The 21,608-nt window shown below is 42.7% G+C and overlaps 1 protein-coding gene across 1 annotated transcript; it reads right to left on the bottom strand.

The window, feature by feature from the left end:
- Positions 1-12,051: 12,051 nt before the first annotated feature.
- On the bottom strand, positions 12,052-20,516 carry Prdm13 (PR/SET domain 13). The gene is given in 5 exon segments (XM_015497162.2): positions 12,052-14,553; positions 18,167-18,287; positions 18,592-18,723; positions 20,233-20,447; positions 20,450-20,516. Coding segments are annotated over 5 exon segments (2,286 nt in total). The 3' UTR covers positions 12,052-12,802.
- Positions 20,517-21,608: the final 1,092 nt, after the last annotated feature.

Here is a 21,608-nt window from a genome sequence, read left to right as displayed (position 1 = left end):
AATGCAGGGAGGGTTGTGTGAAATCTTGGGACCTTCCACAACTGGCTTGACAAAGACAGCGTTCCAAAGTTCCTCACCCCAAGCACAGACCTGCTGGCTGGTTTCCCACTCCTCACTGCCAGCTGGCTACAAGGGTCTAAAAGCCTATGCCCCTGGCTCCCAGGAGCAGAGGGCAGGAAAAAAGAAGCAGTTCTACTTGCAGATGGAGCTGACTCTCTGAGCCAGCTGCCCTCCTCCTCCTAGGGCTCCAAGCTGAGAGGCCCAGAGGGCTGAGGGACTGTCATTCCAGCCCATCAGCCTGGGTACACTCACCATCATGGCACCAGAGGGCCATAATGGTTAGGAGGAAAATGTTCTTGATGTACTACAAAATATTAAGTGATAATTTGTCATGATAATAACATGCTTTAAAATACATCAGCAAAGAAAAATAGAAAATGTTAACAACTATTAGATAAAGAACTAGACTTGATAAAGTAGAAACAAAAAAGGCAACGCAGCACATGTGAGAATATGCATAAGCCTAGCACAACTACTCCCGTGTTTGGCACGTTGTTTTCCAGTCTTCATTTATACAAGTACATGTCCTTAAATAACTACATTCAAACTAGACAATCATTTTTATTCAGCTGTTCTGGTTTGACATTCTATCATTACATCTTTTTTAACATTTATTTTTTAGTTGTAATTGGACACAACACTTTTATTTTTATTTATTTTTATGTGGTGCAAAGGATCAAACCCACGGTCTCACACATGCTAGGCAAGTGCTCTACCGCTGAGCCACAACCACAGCCCCCTACCATACATCTTAATAAGTATTCTTAGCACTGCTTTACAATATGCCATAATATTGCTACTCCCTAAATAACCCTAGCTTAATTTTGAATACTTAAGTTGCTTCTCTTCTATTTGGTTTTCCTTTTTTTCTTTATGATTTAATGCTTCAGTGAAAAACAATGTACATATGGCTTTATACTTTTCTCTAGAATAAATCCTCAGAAATACGAGAACTTAGCGTTATATATGTATATGTGTATATATACACACATGTGTGTATAAATTTTTGGCAGGGGTGTATGTGTTTGTGTGTGTCTCTGGCAAAAATTTTCCCACCACTGGAGAAATGATTAATGATTTTAGGGTCATCAGCAAAACATACCTGTATCAATTTCAGAACATCACTAGCATTTTCTTAAATTTTTTATCTAATTTTTTTTTCTTGAGCTAGGTCTCAGTATGTTGTCCAGGCTGGCCTTGAACTCTTGGGTTCCAGCATGCCTCCTGCCTCAGCCTCCGAAGTATCTGGGACTACAGGTACATACTACAACTTTAATTTTTATATGTAGGAATGTCTTAATGAGCATATCTTTGATTTATATGAGAAAAAATGTTTGTCAGCAAGTTGGTTAACTCTTATCATTTGCTATTGAAATCATAAAGCTTTCTCACAAATTTTAATGAATTATTGATATATTGCTGTTACTGTTATGAATAGTTTCCTCAGATTATAATTATAATCTTTATTTTAGTTTTTGCTTGTTTTATTTTTGTGGGGGAATAACATAAGCTTTTGTTTTTTATACATTCAAATGTATTGGACAATTTTCTTTCTTCTTCCTGCTGTATTTCTCAACAAAACAGAACATGTCTAAGATCATCTTGACCTAAAAGGTGTTTGCCAACAGTGATCAACACAGTGTGATATTACTGAAAATGTTGTAACTGTCCTATCAATATGCTAGACTCCTTACTCCTTCTCACATTCGCCCAGAGTCACAAAATGCTATCAATGTTGGCTCCTAAATATTTAACTTTATGTTTTCCTGTACATCCCCATTACCACTATTCCTCAATTGTAGGATGCAACTGTCTCCTAACTGATTTCCCTGCCTCCATAATAATCATTTTCTAATACAAAACTGTCAGTGCCAGCTTAACCTTTCCAGAAGCCCCTTCTCTATGGCCCAGGGTACAACTCTTCAGACCTTGGAAAACAATCAGCCAATATGCTTTGAATGTTTAACTTGCTAAGCATTTGCAAACCTCACTTCAATTAACCCTCATAAGAGGGTTAAATACAATGTCATTATTGTTCTCATTTTATAGATGAGTAAGTTTACTTACTCATCTAAAATATATTATTATTGTTCTCATTTTATAGATGAGTAAGCATACAGAAGTTAAATGATTTCACAAGTTCTTACACTTGTAAGATGTAGAGCCAGGATGCAAACTTGAATCTGCCTAAATCCAAAGCTCATATATTCTCTAGTCACGGTACCACACTTCTTACCTCTCAGGAATACTCTATGCCTGCCACTGCCCCAAAACATACATCCATGCTGCTTCTCCACTCATTCACTTGCCTCAAGCTATTCTATCTCTTAGAAATGTCCTACCATTTTCCTTTACCCTTGAACTTGATGGCTATTATCTGTCTTTCAAGACTGAGCTGCAGTGTCATATCCTCTGGGAAGCCTTTCCCTGCCCTCACCCTTTTCTCTGACAGAAAGAACCTTCCTCTATGCTTATCTCCATCATTATACCCACCACATGGTGCTAATGACTTCTGTTCCTGTTTTGCCTCCTTTGCTAGACCATGAGCAGATTGAGACAACCTTAACCATCCTTATATCCGCAGCCAGTATAGTTCTGGAAGGTAACATGCTATCAGTGCTTCAATATTTAAAAGAATGAAAATTTAAGGAGTATGAATTAGTTCTCAAAAGTTTATTGAATACTCACTATGTCTCAAAGTTTTATTTTTGTTTTGTTTTCGGTTTTTTTGTTTGTTTGGTTAGTATTGGGGATTGAACCCAGGGATGCTTTATCACTGAGCTACATTCCCAATCCTTTTTATTTTTTATTTTGAGATTTTTGAGACAGGTTCTTGCTAAGTTACTTAGGGCCTTGATAAATTGCTGAGGTTGTCCTTGAACTTTCAATCCTCCTTCCTCAGCCTCCCCAGTCACTGAGATTTACAGACATGCGCCATCAAGCATGGCTATGTCTAAAGTATTTTTTTAAGTAAATGAAATATTCTATGCCTAATACATGCACTTGACAAATAAGTGATTTAGTATCACAGTCTACATGCTAAGGAAGTTCATGGGGAAGACCACCTTGGGCTGGGACAGTAAAGGAAGTGTAAAACAAGGGGGGAGATGTTAAATGAGTGTTGAAAATAATAAGGCCCCAAAAGCAAAGCCATATATCAATCATCAAATGTTTGAGCAAATGTTTAGACTGAGGATCAGAGTTAGCAATAAATGACAAAATTAAGTTGGTCTTCTTCCTCTTTTATTTTTAAATATTTTTTAGCTATAGATGGACACAAAACCTTTGTTTTATTTATTTATTTTTATGTGGTGCTGAGGATTGAACCCACTGCCTCACACATACTAGGTGAGCACTCTACTGCTAAACCACAATCCCAGCCCCGGTCTTCTTCCTCTTGATCCTGAACTCTATCAAAGTGGCTATTCCTTAATCTAAGAGCAAGGTGCCAGATTCAAGTTTTATTCCAGGGCATTTAACCTTTCAGTATGAGTTTCTCACCTTAACTTTCAAACCATCTAAGATGGAAATTAATTAAAATGCCTCTATATGAGTTAAAAATTAACAATCTTGATATTTTTAGATTTAATGCAATACACTGATGATGATAAAATATCAGAAACATGTGCAATCCCATGTAATATATTCAATAACCATCCTAAGGTCATAGAGGTCTTCCTGCAAAACACATGTCATTCTGTTTACATCAAACACAGAAAACTTATTTATAAGTGAATGTTATTTTCATCTTTGTTCCGTAGCCAGGGTACATCCCATTTGCATTCATTTGTTTCCCTACTGGAGTGCACCTCGATATTCTACCACTGGTGTGGGTTGGTTGTGCTCAATACCTGATACTCACCATAGACCCACATTCCAGTTATCTAGTTACAGATGTGGATCTGAATCATATTCCAAAGATGGTTTTATATAATGTGTTCTTAAATGGTATTCATCATAGGGAAATCAAAATTTGATGATAGTTTTCTTAGGAAAGAACTTTAAAGTTCAAATGTAAGAGCATGAAAACACATTCTTTCTCCATATTACCCTAACATTAAAATCTCCTTTGTCATTTGGCCTGGAGAAGTTCAATGCTATAGCTAAGGTTCCCCAAGATTCTTTGTCAAATTCTCAAGAGAAGAATAAGATGGATTGGAGGTTCTACTCACTGTATTCAGACTATGGTCAAAAGCTAAAAGTGGGCCAGGCGTAGTGGTGCACGCCTATAATCCCAGTGGTTTGGGGGCTGAGACAGGAGGGTCAAAATTTCAAAGCCAGCCTCAGCAATGGCAAGGCACTAAGCAACTCAGTGAAACCCTGTCTCTAAATAAAATACATAATAGGGCTGGGGGATGTGGCTCAGTGGTTGAGTGTCCCTGAGTTCAATCCCTGGCACCTCCCAACCCCCCCACACACACAAAAAAAAGAAATCTAAAAGAGGCTAGGAGTGGTGGCATACACCCATAATCCCAGAGACTTGGAGACTAAGACAGGAGGATTGCAAGTTTGCAACTAATCGTGAAATTTAATGAGTGTCTCAAAACTAAAAAGAAAGAAAAAGGGTTAGGGATGTAGTTTAGCAGGAAAGCCCCCTGGGTTTCAATCACTAATGCTGTGAGTATTGGGGAACTAAAGATGACTCTGACTCTTCCAAGTATGGAGAGAAAGACCAAGCTATGGAGTCAGCCAATCATTCACCTGCTAGAAGCTAGTCTGGCTCTGATGCTGTCCTCCCCAGCTCAGTGTTCTCAGTGGCTCCCTCCCTACCACAATCAAAATAATCACAGTTTCTAGATTATGCCTGCACCCCTTTCAACAAAATCACCTAGTATAATCAGTTATTCACTGAATTATTGAAAACAAATAACAGGAGAACCAGTTTAAATAATTTATGCACATCTACACAATATGAGGAAGCTCTCCTTAAATTGTTATGGAAAAGTCACCAGAAAGAATTTTTCTTAAAAGGAAGGAAGGAAGGAAGGAGGACACAGAACATCAAAATTAAATTTTTAAGATAGGGAGGAAAATAAGAATCTATCTGGCTGGCACTGTGGTGCATGCCTATAATCCCAGAGGCTCAGGAGGCTGAGGCAGAAGGATTGTGAGTTTGAAACCAGCCTCAGCAACTTAGCCCCTAACCAACTCAGCAAGACCCTGTCTCTAAATAAAATATATAAAAGGGCTGGTGGGATGTTGCTCAGTGGTCAGTGCCCTTGGGTTCAATCCCTGGTGCCAAAAAAAAATAAATCTTGCTGAGAGCCATTGCCAAGTAGGAATGACGCATCGCAATTTCTTTGTCAGCCTACTCCATGTTGCTTAGAGGAAGGACTCTCCATGGTGGACCCAGGTTATTTGCAGTGACTTTGCATGAAAGGTGACCTTGCTCAAGGACCAGGGCGGATCCGGGTTTAGGGTGGATCAGGGTTTAGGGCGGTTCCAGGTTTAAGATGATTCCTGCTGGGAATAGGGCGTATCCTGCTGCCTCAGGCGCCTTGAGTTCCGTTGAGTTCTCAGGGGATTCAGAGAGTATTTGGGATTCAGAGCCCAGTGGAGAGTGTGGATTTCCCCAGAACGTGTTTGTAGAGTGCCGGTGTGAGTTCGGGAATAAAGAATTGCTGTTTGAATCTACAAGGCTGTGAGTGGCTCCTGATTTTGTGCCCAGCCAGACTGCGGCAAAATCTATCTGGGCTAGGGACATGGCTTAGTGGTAGAGGACTTGTGTAGCATTCTTAAGGCTCTGGATTCAATCCCCAACACAACACACACACACACACACACACACATACATGATTATATCCATTTTTGATTGTTAACACTTTAAAAAGAAAGTCTAGAAGTATATAAGAAGTAAAAATCAATTGTTATAAAGTTCAGATCCAGACTTTTTAGTTTTGAAAAAAAAAATCTTAGAATTTAGAATACAAAATTAAGTACAGGTTTTATGAGGGTCTCTTGCCAGTGAGCTTCATCTTACATCTATCTGTGATAGGAACCTATGGATTGCCAAGAATGTACAGAACTGAAGAAATATTTACTTCTAAATATATACATATTTAGTTTTGACCTTTGAATATGTGAGATATTACCTACTTAAAATGCAAAATTAACTTTTAAGACAATGTCTACATCCAGCTTCCAGTTATTCAAGGCCTCCTTTTCTATATCATCTACTCCACCCCAATATTTTTGTTCTAGCTTGGTTCCATTCTTCCAACTGTATTCTAAAGGATTCTGTCTCAGCCAGGCTCTTGCAAGTGATAAGGTGCCTGGAATTCTATTTTGAGTTCTGCATTTCTCAGGTCATGATCACCCTTAGTTCTACTATCTGCTGAGCAGCTTCAAGCCAATGAGCCCCAACTCTGTACCTACCTGGCCCAGACTCCAGTAATCCAGTCTGCTATATGTGAAAAGAATTTTAAAATGAACTGAACTGTATACCCCAGGTGAAGGTATGCCAGTAGACTGGGAAAACTTTTAGGTCCTAACTTGGGAATTGGGTAGTTCTCTGGCAGTGTGCAGTAGTCCTGAAATTCTCAACAGAATCAAACTATCATAACATAACATATCATATCATATCATATCATAGGATCTTTACCATCTCAGGTAGCCCATTCTAGACCCACCCCTATATACATATATTTGTGTTTAATAAGATCAAGCTAGGTTAGGTCAAACTGAATTCAGTTGTAATATACCAAAATTCAAATGACTTCAAGTATATCACAAATCAAAGATGGTCCTTAATTTAACTCTGGTCCCGGCTAAAAAGCCTGGGAATGCATTGATCTTTCAGTTAATCTTATCATCAGCCTGTGAAACATTCATTGGATCCAGTTACAAAGAATTCAGACTGAGTTTCTGGACACCTCCTATATCAAATGATAGTGTTTTAAAGAGGGCATATGGTATGTTAAGAGTGAGGCTGTAGAGTCAACAGGAATAGGAATTAATCTGGGGAATTTTTCTAGCTGGCTGTAAAACATAAGCCTCATTTCCATTATCTGTAAAATAGATTGCTATAAAGATTAAGTGAGATTATGAAGATTTAATGAAATGAGTACTGTTAAGAGAATCTTAAGGCAAAGTCATTTTTTTCTCATTTTTTGAGGAGAATATTGGCCAATGCAAAACCACAAAGTCCCAAACTACTAGTTTAGGGTGAAATACACAAATTAATTTTTGAAACAATGTAGGGCAGAATATATGTACAAATACCTATAGATGTATAATACCCTGAAACCAGATTTCAGTATGTTCACTTTAAATAATTCAGAAAGCCTATCCCATAAACTCCCTAATGTATTTTCTTCTCGCTACATTTTCTTGATTGCTAAGGCATTTCTTTCTCCTGCTTTCTGAAAATCACAAATAAGCTTATAAAATGCGACATCCCACATTGACTCATTTCTCATTGGATTGACTTTTAGCATACCTGAAAGCATTTTGTGGCTCACAGATGCATTCTGCTATGGTCCAATGCCCTCAAGTGAGCTTGAATCTGAGCTGGTCATGTTTCCATTTTCCTTAAGGTGGTAATTCAGGAATCAACTGCTCAGTGTCAAACACACTATCTTATCTTTCTTCCTTTTTTTAAGGATTAAAAATATATATATTAAAAACAATCTCTGATGTTCACTGTGTTCTTATGTAAAGTCATCTGCTATTGCATCTCTCCTCACTATATCTCCTGTCATTTAAGACATTTCCACCTAAGGCTTTCTATTCAAATACAACTTGCCATGGAACATTGGATTTTAAATCATTCTCCACTTAAAGTAACCTCCAGGAACATTATTGTACTGCCAACATTTTAAAAATAGGAAATACACTGCAACCATTTCCCACAACATCAAATTATGCAAAAATGTATATGGTTTTTTAAAAAAAGTGGGGATGTTTTTTAGGTGTCTAAAATATTTTAAACAGTTTCCTCAGTCTACATGAAAACATTTCTCTTAATCTGTTTAACTCAAATCACCAAAAATCTTTTATGCCATAATTTTTATATTCTTTAAAGAACTTGCCTTTAGTTTTTATCTATTTACATGAAAAGTTAAAAATTCAAATAATTAAAACACTGCTCTTTAAAATCAATATATTCAAAGGGGTTACATGTATGCATATACTCCACCCAACTTTGGTCTCTTTTAGAAAGACCCTCCAATGGTTTCCATGTTTTCACCTAATTTGAATTAAACTATAGTCGCAAATGACAGAAGCTCTCCTTTCATCTTTTGTAGGAAGGTCACCCAGCCCAGAACGAGCGCCACTCTCCTTCACACGCAGGCTGCGCCGTCTGTTGAGTCCTCCCCTTCAAAATTCACACCTGGGTGGCCAAGGGTCAAGTGTGACCTCCCGACCGCGCCAGCGCCTCTGCCCTCTTCTCTTTGGGGCGGGGAGGGGGGGTGGCAGATGGCGAGGGGTCACGGCGCTGGTGCCGCAGCCCACAGCCACAGAGGGCAGCACTTAACCCGGGAGAGGTTCACGATGAAGTGCCCCAGCCTCCAGCTGGGCGCCGCAGGTTTTCCTGGGTCTGTCTTTCCCCTGGGGCCCCCGGAATGTACTCCTGAACGCGTTAAGACTCCCAAACTTTGGCCTCAACCCAGAACTCGAAAACCCCCATTCCGGGTAGAACGAAATTATTGGTTGCCACCTGCACAGACAGCCAGCCGCTCGCAAGCTCACGAAGGCTGAACAGTTGACAGAGCGGCCCTAACTGCGACGCTCAGCGTCGCCCAGACGTTCGCGCGCTGCAGGCCGCCTCCAATAGCAACCTGCCCTCCGAGAAATGAGCCAATGGGAGCTCTCGGAGTAAGAAGACTTAGACAAACACCGCCCACCCAGCTCTGGAGCCTCCCGACTTGCGCCACCACTCACAGTTCCCCCAGTTCCCAGGACCGGTTCTAACCACTGATCCTCCCTTCAAATCTAAACAGTATCTTTCCTAGAGAAGATGAAGGCTTGCTTCCTCCCGGATTATTGGAGCTCTGCTCAGCTCGGGAAGGAGGTGCATTAGTGCTCGCCCCTACTGTCTGCTTTGGCTTCAGCTCAACCCGCACCGCCCAGCCAAGCACTTCAAAAGTTAGCGAAAACAAACAGGAGAAGTATTCTTCCCAGGCAATTAACCGTTTCAAACTATTTTAGAACCGGCGGGCGTCTGAGCTTGAAATGGAAAGATAATCCTGAAAAGGGATCTGAAGAAGTTTCGAAGGCCTATATTTATTTACCGAAGTGAATGGGAGTTCTCAGCCAACCAAGAGAAGAACTAGTGCCCTGCAAAAAGGTGTTAATGATTATATTAAAATACGCCAGTCCTTGCCTCCTTAGGTTGATGTTCTTGAAAGCACAAAGGATTGCTAGAGTTATTTTATATTGAGAGCTTAATACCTGTAGGCGCGATTCTAAGCAAATTGCTTGCATCAACCCGCCTAATGTTCAAAACTACCCTATTGCTTATTTTGCCGTTAACAAATGAAAATGCGGCAATAGAGACTAGCCCCAAATTCCAAACCAGTAAGTGTTGCAGAGGCAAGACTAAAACCCAGATGTATCTGATTTATTTAGGTTAATAAAACATTTTAATACCCAAATTAACTAGGTCCAAACAATCTAGTGTCTTTTGCTTATAAAAGACATTATTATTATTATTATTATTATTATTATTATTATTATTATTATTTAAATCTTTTGGTACAAAATATTGTTAGATTCCCAGAAACTTCAGTTGATGTTACCTTCAAAATAAGAACAATTGGATGGAGAGAGAAGGGGATAGGAAACTGAAAGAAGTAATCTGAGAAACATAATTAAACTGAGCCACTTAAAATAAATAATATTATATTCCTATGTATCGCTGATTTGACTTGGCCATTGAATAATGGTATTAACTACATATGACAGTATATATCTACATGAACAAATATAGGAGCTATCAAAGGCCACCTGCAATTAAGAGTTTTTTAAATCAACATTCAATTTTTCATTTTTATTTTGGAATTTATGCTAAGAATTTCTATCAGATAACAAGTTACAAAGGAGGAAACAGAAGGCTGGTGGGTTTATTAAACAGTTATCAATTCTCAGTATATTTCCTTTGACCAAGTTATTTTTACTTTCTTTCTTTATGGGCTATTTTCACACAAAATGATAAGACTTAGTACTAAGCTAGGAAATGGATTGGTGGGGATTAATACTTTTAGAGCTGATAGAGCTTTCCCCATGTTTCAAATCTGGGCAGACTTTCCCTGAGGAATTACATGATCTGATTTCAAAAGTTTTCCAATATTCCACTATTAGGGTGGATTTGGTTTCAAGCAATAATTGTTTCAAAGGACAGGACCATGATATTACGCAGGTGATGAGAAGATCAGAACTCTTGTCGCATTTAGCAAGCAAATGCTTGGGTTTATTCCCAGTCCTATATGGCAAAATCATCCCTGGACTTATGAGTATGGGTTAAGCCCATACTCATGCTTTGCATAAAACTTTTAATAAAACTCCTCCTTTGAATAAAACTGCAAGTAGCATAAGAATCTGGCAGAGTAGGTCCTCAATAAATGATAGTGTCTTTATCACCTAATTGTTTATGCTTATAATCCACATATTTCCCCCATTCAGGCTTTCTTTTACAACTCCGAACATTTTCTGGTAAGCTGACACTAAAAACCTATAATTCCCAGCATAAATTTTCTCTACAAGAAATCTGTTTGCCGATCACCATCAATAAAAATCGTGCCCCCCCACACACACACACACTGATGCCTCCTGCTGTGACGCTTCAGAAAAAGTTCCAGGGAACCACCCATGGACTGAAAAGTGTTTGTTCTTAACAGGAAGATTCAACAAAGAAAATTCATATATTCTTAAATGAGTTAAATCATCAGGATCATATCCAGATCCTTTGGTGACCTACCAGAATCTTTGAAGCAGCCTCTGAGAAAATTGATACCAACCTGGATCAACTTAATTGAGGGCCTGATCCTCCACTTTTAAGAGTGTAATCTTCTCCAGAGTATATCTACGCAGGAGAGATTCTGCTTTCCAATTTTATTCCACAAAATTATATAATTTATATCCTTCTATTAACTAGCATTAATTGTTTAAAAATAGCAAATGCAGTCATTGTTTCCAACTTTGCTGTTCTAGTTATGGGCCTCCCAGTGACATCGAAGAATGTTTTCTCTTCTGTAAAATGGAATCAAATGCTGACAACACAAGACTATTGGAAGAAGCACATGGGGTTAGGGAGTAGGTAAGTAAATCAAGTATATCAGCCCCTCCAACAAAACAGCTCCTCCCTTACTATCTGTTGAATGAATACAAAAATGTATGGATCATAAGAAGCACTAAGCAAGTTTCCTTTTTTGCCTCCCAAGGAAAACTCTGTCAAGATGAAACACACAAGAAATAAAGAGTGGGGGCTGGAGATGTGGCTCAATCGGTAGCGCGCTCGCCTGGCATGCGTGCTGCCCAGGTTCGATCCTCAGCACCACATACAAAGATGTTGTGTCCGCCAAGAACTAAAAAATAAATAAACATTTTTAAAAAAATAAATAAATAAAATAAAGAGTGATCCTACAGTCCCACAATTCTTTTTGACAAAGGGTTGTGCGGTTGGTTGTGATTTTTGTTTATTTGGGGTTTTGTTTTGTTTTGTTTTGTTTTTTGTTGTTGTTTCCTTGAAGATCCTTAACTTCTTTCAGTAAGCATGAAAACATTTAGCATGATTAACAATGGTTTCAGAAACCAATTATCTGCCTGCTACCTGGGAACCTGTGAAGTACGCATATATAAAATGGTATATTTACCTATTACAACATTAACATTTACTCTGTGAACAGTCAAGATACTCACGTGTCCTACAACTTATTTTATTGTGAAGACTCCTGGAAAACTGTTTTCAAATTAATCTACTTCTAAAACTGCTATGTGAACAAAATTTCATTTGTATCTTTATTTTTCTTAAAGATTGCACAAACTGGAAACAAGACCAAAATTCTGTATTCACTGTACATCATTCATTATAAAACAGCATATACATTTGTACTCTAACAAGTAGGATATTTTCTTTAAATTTATATATTGCGTGCTTTTAGATTCATGCTTTAGCTATTTTACATTTATCATTATTCTCTCATAAATAATTGTAACTTGACCAATTTGTACACCTGCTACTACTGTATATTCACTGCGGCAAAGTGAGAACAAATGAAACGGAAACAAGCATATAGATGCCACAACTACTGAATTGTGATTACTGCCTTGTCTAGGCAGTGAAATGCTAATGTAAAATTCACACAAGCGTCGTTTCAAAAGGCACAATTTCTCCACAGAACAGTACAATTTAAAAATACGTGGCAGTTAAAATCAGCGCCCTTGAGGACGCTGTAAGGTTGGTATTAATGTGTCCCTAAACCCCAAAGCTGACCGCAGGACAGTTTTGTGAAGCGGGGAAGGGTGGGGCTATCCAAGGAATCCAGAAGCCTGGGGACAGAGAGACCCACTATCCGCGGACTGGCCAGGCGGCTGAATTTCTTTAAGCCATCTCTGAACTTTTGTTGAGTTTCTGCTCGCGAACTGGGACCTCTCCCCATTCCAGTCTGTCACCCTCCCCAAATAACGGCTTCCTCAGTCAGGTCCCTCTTCCGACCAACAGGGTTTCCCCTCCTCCTAGAACAGAACCTCCGCTCCAAGTCCTACTCTGTCCACGCCCCCCGCCCCTTCCTGGGAAGGCTTATTATGAGTCGCGCTCCAAGCCGCCCCCGGCTTCGGGGTCGCTCTGGTCGTCAGTGAAGCATACGTCCACATCACTGTCGTCGCTCTTGGGATCCCCAGGCTCCAGGGGATAGCCCGGCTCGGCGCCCGAGCCATCGGCTGCCTTGGCGAGCAGAGTCTGGCCGGGGTGGCGGGACTTGATGTGTCGCTCCAGGTCCCGTCGTCGCACGAGCACCTTGCCGCAGAACTCGCAGCGGTAGGGCGTGTTGCCCTCGGCGTGCAGTCGGATGTGCTTGTTGAGATTGCTGGGGTCGCCAAAAGGCCGCAGGCATACTTTGCACTTGAGTGGCTTGTAGCCCGTGTGCGTCCGCATGTGAATCTTGAGCCCGTATTTGCGCGAGTACAGCTTGCCGCAGTAGAGGCACAGGTGGCCCGTCTTGGGTTTACCCGTGCCACCGCCACTGCTGCCACCGCTGCCACCGCCTCCCGCCGTCACGACGGCCGGCGGCAGCGTTCCTGAATCCAAGCGGCCGCGACCCTTCCCGGCCGCCATCTCGGACAGTTGCTGCGTGTGCATGGCGATCTCTCTGTCAATGCTGGCCAGGGAACCCAACTCCGCGGGGCTCAGGGCAGCTGCGGCTGCTGCCGCTGCAGCCGCAGCCGCTGCAGGCCCGCTTAAGTAGGAGATGGACTCAGGATATTTGAGCAGCCCACCGAAATGCAGTTTGAGCGGATAATAAGCTGCAGCGGCCGGTGAGCCGTAGAGCAATTCCCCATTGTAGACGGTAAAGGCCGGCATGACGGTGGACAGGTGGCTGCACTCGCCACCGGGATAGGGCTTGAGCCCGCCCGCGTCGAGGGGTGGTAGAGCGCAGCGCTCCAGGGGTAGCCCGGGCGCTGGGGGCAGTTGAGCGAAACGCGCTCCCGGCAGCGCAGCGGTAGCGGGCGGGGCACGTTCCACGTGCTTGAAGGCAGAAGCTTCTTCCGGGTGGCCCGGGAGCAGAGGGAAGCCACGCAGGGGACCCGAGCAGGGCAGGCCTGGAGGAGGCGGCGGAGGCGGGTCTCCTGCGAGCAGGCACTTGGGATGGTGGTGGTGTGCGTGGTGGTGATGGTGGTGGCCCGCTCCTCCTGCTGCTGGGTTCTCCCCACTCCCCGGGCGCCCGCCTGCCCGGCCTCCTCCCAGGAGCCTCCCCAAAGCTAGGCCAGCCCCCTGCTTGCCGCCTCCCTCCTCCCGGTAGGGGTCGCCATGCGAGGCAGCGGCCGCCCTGGCCAAACCAGCGGGTTTGAAAGCCGAACGCACACCTGGGTAGAAAGCCAGGCCGCCGCTACCAGGTGGGGAACCCCCCACAATGCCTAGGAAGTGACCGTGTGCTCGGGCTGTCGCGCTCATGTCCAGGGCACGGTCCGACTGCTCTTTGCCCTTCTTGGGAAGTCCCCACTTGCCCGGGGGTGGCGAAGTGGCTGAAAGCACAGAGGAGGCCTCGCGCTTGATGCTTTCCCGCGCCCCACAGGCCTGGGGAGTCTGCGCGGCCTGTGATTGGGACCGCAAAGTGCCTGCCTGAGCCGGCACGGCGAAGTCAGCCGCACTGGGTTTCGGGGAGAGGTCGAGGCCATCCGCCGCCGGGGCAGCGCCTTGGCGAGCTGCGTTCTCCTGGTGGAGGAAGGCGCGGGCCCCAGCGCCACTGAGCACGCAGTGGAAACGCAGGTGTGCCTTAAGGCTGTTAGGGTATCTAAACGTCCTCCAGCAGTACCAGCAAATGTAGCGTTCCTCCCCTGGGCAAAAAAGAAGGGAAAAGCGACCTTATGAGAGGGGAACAAACCAGAGAGAAAGAAGGAAAGCGCCAAGGCATTCCAGGCAAAGCCCAGGTTTTGACCAGCTGTGTGGGAGGAGTAGTAGTATTCTTGGGGTTTGGTGAATGAGTTCGGTAGCCACATTATATCAAGGGCCCCGAAAAAAAAAAACCCAAATGGTCAACCTTTGTCACCTTCTCCATCATCTAGAACACCTCAGAGGATAACTAACAGAGGTGACCTGAGCCTTTCCAACGAAGATTTCCTCCAGGCCTTCCTAGCAAATCTTCCTTGGAAGGGCAGTGCTCAGGCAGGCTGGCAGGGGAAGAGCAGAGAGCAGCTGTTGCTTTAAATCAAGTGCTGAGGCTGTGCTGTGCCTGGGCCCATCTGTTGGCGTTTGCAGAATAGGTGGCGTATGTCAAGGAGTTTGGATACACTGAACAAAGGCCAATCTAATAGTCGTGAGCGCCTCATTACCAGGCGAGACAATATCCTGTATGTATGGGCCATATGTAATCATTCCTTTTCATAGAACAATGTCTTTTGTGTCCACTACCCACCCTTTTTACCCCCTCCCAGCCTTAAACACTTTGCCTGAGGTTTTCCTGGAGCGTGACCAACTGAAGGACCACATGGGGACTATGATTTGCCATTCTTCAAAATTATTTGTATCTTAATTTCTTCTTTAACCCCATTTAATTTGATGGGAGAAAAAAATTCTACGTCCTGATATTCTAGAAAGGATGATCATATTCTAAGAAGGATGATGTTGCATTGTCAGTTGTCCCACCTGGTAATTAATTCCTAAGTAACTGAAATTCAAATACAAGCTTAGTAAAGTCCCTGAAGAATATATTTATGTTTTGTTACATAAATACGAGTAAAATAGTTATATTTAGCCTTTTATTATAATTATTCAGTCATATTAATTGACTGAATTAATAAACCATACAAATTAATGGGTTTCACAGTGACATTTCTATTCATGCACATATTGTGCTTTTACTCAGCTTTTGATGAGTGCAAAATTCTCTGCCAGGCACTGTGTACATACCTGCTGTCAATTTTTTTATTTTATATTATTAGTATTATTTTTTAATTTTGGCAGGGCCTGTGACCACAATCAAGAGATACATGTATGAAACAGATTCTTATCAGATAGAAGTTAATTTCCACTCAAGAAGGTCATGTTATTTCTGTACACATAAAAGTGATTTGCAATTAAGTTTAAAGTATTGTTGATTGATAATACTGAAGGGTAGGTTGTCTGTGAGAAAGAAGTTGAGTCACAAGGAAGTATCCAAAGTATACGTCAGTCTCTCGAAATCTAATAGAAAAATTAAATTCTCCCTCTTTATATACAAGCAGCTCAAACTTTTAAAACATTACTACAGAAATAACAATAAAAAATTTCTAGGGGTTGGGGTTATGGCTCAGCGGTAGCGCACTTTCCTGGCATGTGTGAGGCACTGGGTTCTATTCTCAGCACCACATATAAATAAATAAAAAATAAAGGTCTATCAACAACTTAAAATTTTTTTAAAAATCTAGATCTCCTTTTTCTTTATGTATATTAACTTTTATCTTTGCATAAAATAAAAATTAGTCCCCCTAGATAAGATGGAAGTTCAAATGAGAAGTAGTTTATTCTAACATAGGCTAAGGGAAAGCAGGAAGAAAAAAAGGGGTGAGGAAGATGAGACCCTATCCTAATTGTTTTTAGAAGACTTAGATAAAACCATTTCAATATTCCATTTACCTTGTATTAGGCATCTATGTAAAATAAATCTTGGCGAGGTGGATAATCTCCTGGATTTTCTTGGCAAGTATATTGATTTAATATCAATCTCCAAAGTTCAAAACCTCTTTCTCATGCCTCTTTTTAAAGAGAGTTTTCAGAGTTCACCCCAGAATGACTTGGCCAATGCAAAGCCAAGTAAGCTTTGCTCTTAAAACAAAGGGGCTATAATATTCTTAATCTTACTATGAACTTGAAACCTGCTGAAATTGGCCAGCATTGGAAAAATAGAAGTCATCCCTAAGTATTTCTTCCTCTTTCCAAATTTTAAGGAAAATGTCTTTTTTGATTCAATACTCCTTTTCAGCTTATCCTAATTGACATCTTATACAGACTCTAACATCCAACTCATGACCAGTGTATCAAACACACCTCATAAATAAACACAGAATTCATAAGTAACTCTAAAGAGGTGAAGCTCCAAGCTGGGAATGTTAAGTTCATAATGACCACACCTTCCCCAAAAGAAAAATTGTGTTGTTTTTTATGTTATCTGATGTTTATAAACTCCATTGGCTGAAATAAAACATGAAGGCCACTATTCAAACAAGTTGCTTTTGTACTATTTGGAAGAGCCTAAAGAAGAGTGTTCTGTGTATAAAAGCCAGTAACCCTCCTAATTGTTCTATAGTGGCAAATTTGAGAGTTCTGTACTGTAGGGCTCTTATGTTTCTCTTTTGCTGAAAGAAGTTGACAAAAGAATTTGATAATGTGGTGCAAGGAACAAATTACATTAGGATAATTTTTATGAATATATTTCATGTAAATCTATTCACAAAATAAATGGAATTAATTTACAGAGGACAGAGATGCTTTGAAGTGAAATAAACTTCATTCTGTCTTATTCATAAAGCATTTCTCACATTTTTATTAATTTATTTGCATGTACTTCTAAAGGAATGAGATTGAGCAGAATCTCAGGGGATTATGTTAAAATATTTCACAGCAGTCATTATATTGACCCTAAATAAAAAATAGATCTTTAGGAGAAATTACAGATAGACTAAAATAACTGACAAGAGGGAGGAGGGGGGGGGGAAGCAAGCTTGGAAGATTTATGTATGAAAAGGGAATCTCAAGACCTCAAATGTTTTAGCACCTCCCAGTCTTCTTTCCCCAGGAAGTATTCTTCAGTGTTCTACGGAAGGTTTGAGAATGTTTTTCTCTTTAGTTACTGCACCTTAATTTGCATAAATCCGCTCTTGGCTTTGGAAGAGATCAAATAAATCTAAGAAGAAACTGGGATACATCCCATATTCAGTTTAAGAAGGGAGGGGGAAATGAATAAAAACGATTTAAACTGAACGGCCTTAGTACCTGCCAACTGACCAGTTGTGAATACCGTAAAGCTTCTAAATTGCTGTAAGAATATATTGCTCTCCTGGAAAACCAGTGAAAAGATGCCCTTCCACCTTGTAAAAAGCACTCCAGGTTTTCAGGTTTGAGCTATGCTCTCTGGAACTCATGACATAATTACTGTAACAATATTTTAAGACCTCTTCATTGAATCTTAATTGAGTAAATAAATTGTGGCTTTGGATATGTAATGGGAAAGGATGACTCTATAAAGTTCACTGAGTATTTTCCTTGCCATGATGAGCCAGATTATGTCCTTGTTGTTACCTTTTACTGTTGATTTTAAGAAGGTAATGATGAGGTCTCCTCTCTGCCTAAGCAAGGGCAGGGAGTGTAAACTCAGTTTACACAGAAAGAAAAGCCCTTCAAGTATGGGGAACTAAAGAGGGCTGGAGTCTGGCCCACCCCCATGGGCCCTGGAGGCCTTCTTAGAGGTCATACCTTTCTCGTCGTGTGTTGGAGTCGCTGTTGTAGGGATGTCGAACCACTGAGCCAAGGAGTTGGAATACCACACGGTCAGCTCTTCCCCTGGCTGGACATCTCGAAGTGCTCGGTAGAAGATCTGGGATGCAAGGAATAGGAAAGTTCGGTCATTTCCTGGATAAGAAGGTAAAATGCAACTGAGAAGAAAGGTTCAAATCCTAACTCTGACGCTGTGAAACCCTGGAGAAGCTACTGAATCTCTCTGAACCTCACTTCCTTCATCCTTCAAATGGAAAAACAATACGATAATATTGACTTTATGGAGATGGACACCTTAACAAGACCTACAGCTACAGTGCTTTGCTCTTTATATTGTTGACTATCATAGGAACAATTAGATAAATAGAATTTGGCAGGGGTGAGGGGAGCCCCCGTAGTAGTACCTGTCCTCCGGGTAAGTCTGCAATAGCTTCCAGAGTCTGTTCCTGGGAATTCCTGGCTGCCCGGATTAACCCTATCCACTCCAGAGGGGAGCCCCCCGACTCGTCCACCAGCTCCCCTCTCACCATGCGCACCTGCAACACAAGCAGTGGTCATTCTCCCACGCGCCACGGACAGACCCACAACCCAGAAGAAAAGTTTATGCTCCACCCCACCCGATTCAGGAAGATGTGTTCTCTGGTCAGAAGAGACATGGGCTGCTGGGAGGAGGTTAATTCCTAAGGGTTCTAGACTGAAGGATGGAGAAAGGCTGGCTAGTAAAAACCCCCAACGCCACCCCCCCCACACACACACACACACATACACACATCTTGGCAACACAGGGTGGGATAAGGACATTCTTCCTGAGCGCCTGGGTTCATCTTGCACCAAGACATGCTCCATCTCTCCCACTTGCTGTTCAGAGAGCATCCCTAACACTAGAGTGGCACCGTTCATAAGACTATCCCAGGATGCAGAGCATTCCCTACTCTCTTCCCCATCTCTCACGCCTCCCAGTTTTCGCTGACAGCAACCTAGGTGCAAGCAAGAACTGCAGTGAAATTCTAGGAACAAAGCACAAGCAGAAAAATCTTGCCTGTAGCTAGCCGGTCATTTAAAAGCAATTAAATTGCGTTTAAAGAGGAAGGTGTGGTATGCGTCAAACTCGGGTTTAGACTGAGTTGAGGGCAAGACGGTTGATTGTGCCAGGAGCAAGATGCGGTCGGGTTAGCTGGACACCGGAGATACTTCTTATATGAAAACTCTAGGCAGCGGCTAAAGTCAAGGTCCTTCCTTCTCCGCCAGACTAAGGCTTTCATTTCCTGAACGCTGTTTTGCCAACCTTTGGCCGCTAGGAAGCCCCCCAGGGTAGGCGAGAGCCTTTAAATTTCCTCTCTGGTCAGGGATCATGACACTGTTTGGGAGTCAGAGCTAGCGGTTTGGCCCTGGCGCCTCTGGGTTGGGACCTTGTACTCTCAGAGCCGGGCAGTAGGCAAGGAGACAAGGAGTCCGATGCGGGTAGGAGCCCCATCTTTCAGAGCCTGTGTCAGAACCACCACCTGGCTCACCCTCTCTCCATTTCCTCAAACCCACAAGTAAATCGGAGAAAAGAAAAATCTGGGAAGTTTCCAGGGATTGAGAGCCTCCCAGTGATTTTTTTCAGAGGAAATGGAATTAAGACAAATGTAAGTCTCAAATTATCATACAGAAGGGAAGAAAAGTCCTAGACATATGCCCCCAGAGGAAGTGTACATTAGCAGAAAGAGGGAAGGATCCGAGTCGGGTTATGGTGGTGGCGGTCCAAAACCTAACTGAAGACACTCCAGAGCTTTGGGGAACCCAAACCTAGTGATCCCACCACGTACATCCTGGTGCACCGTACCTGGGATTGCACCCTCTCAAGCATGCCCTCTCCCCTCAGCCCGGCCCGCGTCCAGCTCTCAGGGAGACTTGCTAGTAATAATCGTAATCTCCTTCCACTTGGCAAAATTAGTAGGTAAAAAAATCAATCCCCGTTCCGCCACTTCCCTTCCCTACCCCTTTTCTGAGTCAGGGCAAAGGTAGGGCGAGTGACAGGGGGCAAAGGTCGGAATGGCCAATACCTTTTTCTTGGGCCCGGGTTCCCTGCGATCTGACAGGTACTTGCCCAGCTTGAAGGTGCCGGGGACCGGCCCGAGGCGCAAGCCGGCGGGGATGCAGCAGTCTGCACTCACGCTGGTGGCCGGGGCGCGAACGGTTCCATGCATTGTTGCCACCGCCGCCAGGCAGGCGCTGGGGCGCGCCGGGTCCTCTTCAGGGCGCAAGTGACAGAGCCAGAGCCGCGTGCTAGCCAGGGAGCCGCGCCCCGACGTGCGTCCTCCGCCTGCGGAGTGACGCGGCCGGGCATGCACTGCGCCTTTTCAATCCGAGCGGGCGCCTTTTGGGACCGTGAGCGCAAGGGCGCGGAGTTTGGTGAGAGAGTTGCGCTGCGAAGCAGCTGCAGAGTCCCACCCGAGAGGGTCACATGGAGTGGTTCCCTCAGCCCCCTGCATAATCGAGGCCTCTGAATGGCTAGCACACAATGGTCCAGGCGACCTTCCCATTCCTAAAAATCCAATTTGTCAAGGGCGAAGAAAAGGCGCTGGTGAATCAAAGGTCCGGCGGGACCATTAATCCTCAGCATGGGGTATTGTCCCAGAGACAGTTACGATATTTTAAGTGACAAATCCACTGTATAATTTCTCCATAAATTTTACTTCCTTTTATTGTTCACCGACAAACCAGTTTTGGGAAATAAGTGACTACTTTAAGTCTACTTGGCTGATTCCTTTGAGCCTTGGTCTACTTCAAAGATTTTTAATTCTCTCCCTTTGGCTTTATTGTAAAGGAGATTAAACAAAGAGATGGGGACTGTTTGGAGGACTTGTTAACTTCTATTGATTTCTGGCGTGTGCCATACAGAAATTAGGCAGGTACTTGATGGGAAAACACCAGAAAATACCTACACTTTTTAAATAACGACCATATTACCATTTCAGGGGATTGGGTTCAAGCCAGTCATCTATTTAGAACAGCTTTAATTGTTCCCTCTGCCCCGTTACACCCCGAAATATGAAACCTCCAGTCCAATTTGAGAAGGCCAGGTCATCTGTGCAGCACTGTTCTTGGGCGTACTTGGGGCCCGCACTTTCTCTGCAGAACGGCAAGCCTTTTGAGTCAAGCCTTATGATCCCCTACGGTGGACAGAGCTCGAGGATTGAAGATGCGGGCCAGAGTATTAAACACATCACCCCCACATGCCAACTCCTATAAATTCAAACACTGTTTTTGCTTTTAAGTTTAAAACTGGAACAAAGTCCTTGGACTAGCATCCCTAGAATCAACAAACTGGATATTACTTTTTAAAAATAAGAGAAAACAAAAAGAACATCATAGCCTTTTAAAGGACCGAGGTTCGGGCTTATGGACCAAACCTGCTTATGCACGGTTTGTCAACTAA

The sequence above is a fragment of the Marmota marmota genome, unplaced genomic scaffold, assembly GCF_001458135.2.
Source record: "Marmota marmota marmota unplaced genomic scaffold, marMar, whole genome shotgun sequence".
Classification (NCBI taxonomy): Eukaryota; Metazoa; Chordata; class Mammalia; order Rodentia; family Sciuridae; genus Marmota; species Marmota marmota.
The sequence above is the reverse complement of the archived record's forward strand: the minus strand, read 5'-3'. Positions and strand labels throughout refer to the sequence as shown.